The 3,011-nt window shown below is 64.4% G+C and overlaps 1 protein-coding gene across 1 annotated transcript; it reads right to left on the bottom strand.

The window, feature by feature from the left end:
• Positions 1–128: 128 nt before the first annotated feature.
• PAN0_145d6808 (pkinase-domain-containing protein) lies at positions 129–2,489 on the bottom strand (the record flags this gene model as incomplete). Its single annotated transcript, XM_014797771.1, has 1 exon — positions 129–2,489. The coding sequence occupies one exon, from the start codon at positions 2,487–2,489 to the stop codon at positions 129–131; it is 2,361 nt and encodes a 786-aa protein (XP_014653257.1).
• Between the last annotated feature and the right edge of the window lie 522 nt (positions 2,490–3,011).

The following is a 3,011-nucleotide window of genomic DNA, read 5'->3' on the forward strand; positions in this document are numbered from 1 at the left end:
CCCCCCCCCCCCCCCCCTTCCCACTAGATCTTCCCCCACCCCGCACAGTCATGTAGAAGGAGATCTCTTTGGAAAAATTGCAAAGTTCGACAAAAGGAAACGAAAGACAAGAGCGAGAACGATGGGGACTAGGCCATGCTGGGTGCAGCCGAGTGGGTATGATCGTTCTGCCTTCCCTCTTCGCACACAGGTACACTGACGAGCCACGAATCCTTCAACACCTCGTCCATCGTCCACCTGCCCTTGGGATCGGGGCACAGCATCTTCTTGAGCAGCGGCCGGCACTCCCTCGGACTGAGGTTCGACAGCGGACTCGGCGCGGGACTGGTGGCGTACGACTGGACGTACTCCTTGAACGTCGGATCCGACATCTTGGCCACCCTCCAGGGGAGCTCCTGGAACTGCATGCAGTAAAACACCACCGCCGCCGCCCATACATCCACCAACCTCGCATCGTACTCCTTCTTCTCGAACTGCTCCGGTGCAATGTACGGTTCGGACCCGCACAGCCCCTTGGAGTAGTGCGTCGACTTCTCCCAGCACATCCGAAACACATCCGACACGCCGAAATCGGTGATCTTGATGTGTCCATGTCCGTCCAGCAGCAGATTCTCCGGCTTGATGTCGCGGTGCGCAACCCCCATGGAGTGCAGGTACGCAATGCCGTTGAGGATCTGCTTGAACGAACACTCCACCTCGGCCTGACTCATCCCGCCGCGCTTGATCGCCGCATACAGATCACCGCCGGGACAGTACTCCATCACCTCGCACCAGTGCCGGTTCTCGTCCTGCACCAGATCCACCGTCTCGACAATGTTGATGTGGTGCAGCGTCGACGAGATGCAGAACTCGGACGTGAGCTTCTTGACGTACTCCTTTTCCGTCTCGTTCTTGCGCCGCTTGCGGAACTCCTTGACCGCATACAGCTTCTCGGTGGATCGGTCCCACTTGTGCGCGAGCCTCACCACCGCCGTCGCGCCCTTGCCGATCGCCGCCTTTTCGCACACGCCGTACTTCTTGAGCAGACTCGCCGTCTCGCCGCCCGCGGTGCTGCCGCCCTTTTTCGAGCCGCCGTCCGACTTGTTGCCGTGGCTGGCGCTCGAGCCGCGCCGGCTCAGCTTGGGCGCGCTGCCCATGATCATGTCGCGCAGCGTCGAGCTCGCGGTGGACTTGGCATCGCCGTCCTTGCCGCGGTCCGACTTTTTGCTGCCGGAGCTCGTCTTGTCCGGCTTGCCCTTGGCGTCCCAGTCGCGCAGCGCGGCGACGGTGAGCCGACTGCTGCCTTCGGTGGCGCCGTCCTTGGCGGCGTTGGCGGCGGAGCTGCTGTCCTTGCGCTTGATCGAGACGTTGCGGCTGGGCGGCTGGCTCGAGGGCGGGCTGGTGAGGTTCATGGCCTGGTACTGCGACGCGAGCGCGGCTTCGTCCATCTCATTGCGCGGGCTGAGCGGCGGCGTGGAGCCGCGGCTGAGCGAGGGCGAGCGCATGGGCGAGATGTGGCCGCTGCCCTGGGCGCTCGCTGCGGTGCGCGGCGACGGACGCTCGCGGCCCGGACTGCCCACGGCGTCGGCGTGGTGCGCCTTGTCCTTGTCCTTGTCGGACGAGTGGCCGGCGGCGCCAGAGAGCATGCGTCGGAACATGCCCTTGGACTCTTTTTCCTTGGGCTTTTCCTTGTGCTCCGGGGCGGCCGAGGGCACACGGGCAGGCTCGGGACGCGGGAGCTGCTGCTGTGGCTGCTGCTGAGGCTGCGACTGCTGCTGCTGCTGCGAGCCGGCAAAGGTACCGGCGGGAGCGGCCGAGAGCGTGTTGTGGCTGAGCTTGGTGGTAGCGGGGCCCTTGGTAGGCGACATGGCGCGTGGCGGAGGCGACGAGGGGCGGGAAGCCGCGGCGGGGGCCGGTGCGGTGGTGGTGGCGGCATTGGTGGCCGAGGGGCGTCTAGACGAGACGAGGCTGGGCGGGTTGGTGGAATTTGCGGAGGCGTCGAGCTGGCTGCCGACCTGGGCAAAGCTGGGCGCGGCGAGGTGGGCGCGGATGTCGTAGGGGCTGTTCTCACGCGTGAGCTCGAGGCGTGCGGCGAGACCTTCCGGACCTCCCTCTGCTTCGAGACCGTGCTTGACGATGGTGTGATCCTTGGCCTGGAGGCCGCTGAGGCGATGCTTGGGGTATCGGTCGCGGTCGGGCGAGGGCGGACGCGAGAGGTTGGACTCGGTTTCGGAGTCGGAGAAGACGAGTAACTCGCGCGCGCGCATCTCGCGTTCCTCGGTGGGGATGCGCACGCTGCCTTCGAGCATGGCGGCCTGGATGCGGTCCGAGTAGGGGGTGGCCATGAGCGGCTTGGGATCGCAGTTGGCGAGCACGGCGGATGGCTTGGGTTTGGTGGCGGTTGCAGCAGACGCGGAGGCAGGCTTGGGTTGCTGCGGTTCCTCGGGTTCCTTGGGTGGATTGCCACCTTCTAAGGTGGTGTCGTCTGTATGTGTGACGTTGTCGGCCATTGTGGGAAAGGAGGTGAGGTTGGCTGTTGCGATGGTGTTGTCGGAAGCTGCCGAATCGAATCGATAAAGGGTGATGGCGATGGCGATGGGAATGGCCGAGTGATTGGTGTGATGTGATGGAGGTAGGAGGAGGAGAAGAGGGATGAGCAGCGACGAGGCCAAAGGGCTAAGTCAGGGTGTGTCGGGAGGCATCCGTATGGGGAGACAAAGCGGGCGACGGGGAGAGAGAGAGCAGCACCGCACCCACCGCACCGCACCGCACCGCACCGCACCGCACCGCACCGCACAGCACAGCACAGCACAGCAAACCAAAGCAAAGCAAACAAGAGAGAGCGAGGCTGTCGCGCTTCACCAGCGCAGCCGCCCAGCCGCCCAGCCGCCCAGCCAATCCGACTGAAAAAGGCTCGAAAAAAGGAGCTGTGAGGAGGGCAAAAAAAAAGGTGGGGCAAAGCTGGCGGGCTCCATCGGTCAGCCTTGACACTCGCACCCACCGCCAAAATTTGTGGAGCCCAAAACCGCCTC

This window comes from Moesziomyces antarcticus, assembly GCF_000747765.1.
Source record: "Moesziomyces antarcticus DNA, scaffold: scaffold_v10145, strain JCM 10317, whole genome shotgun sequence".
NCBI classification, from domain to species: Eukaryota; Fungi; Basidiomycota; class Ustilaginomycetes; order Ustilaginales; family Ustilaginaceae; genus Moesziomyces; species Moesziomyces antarcticus.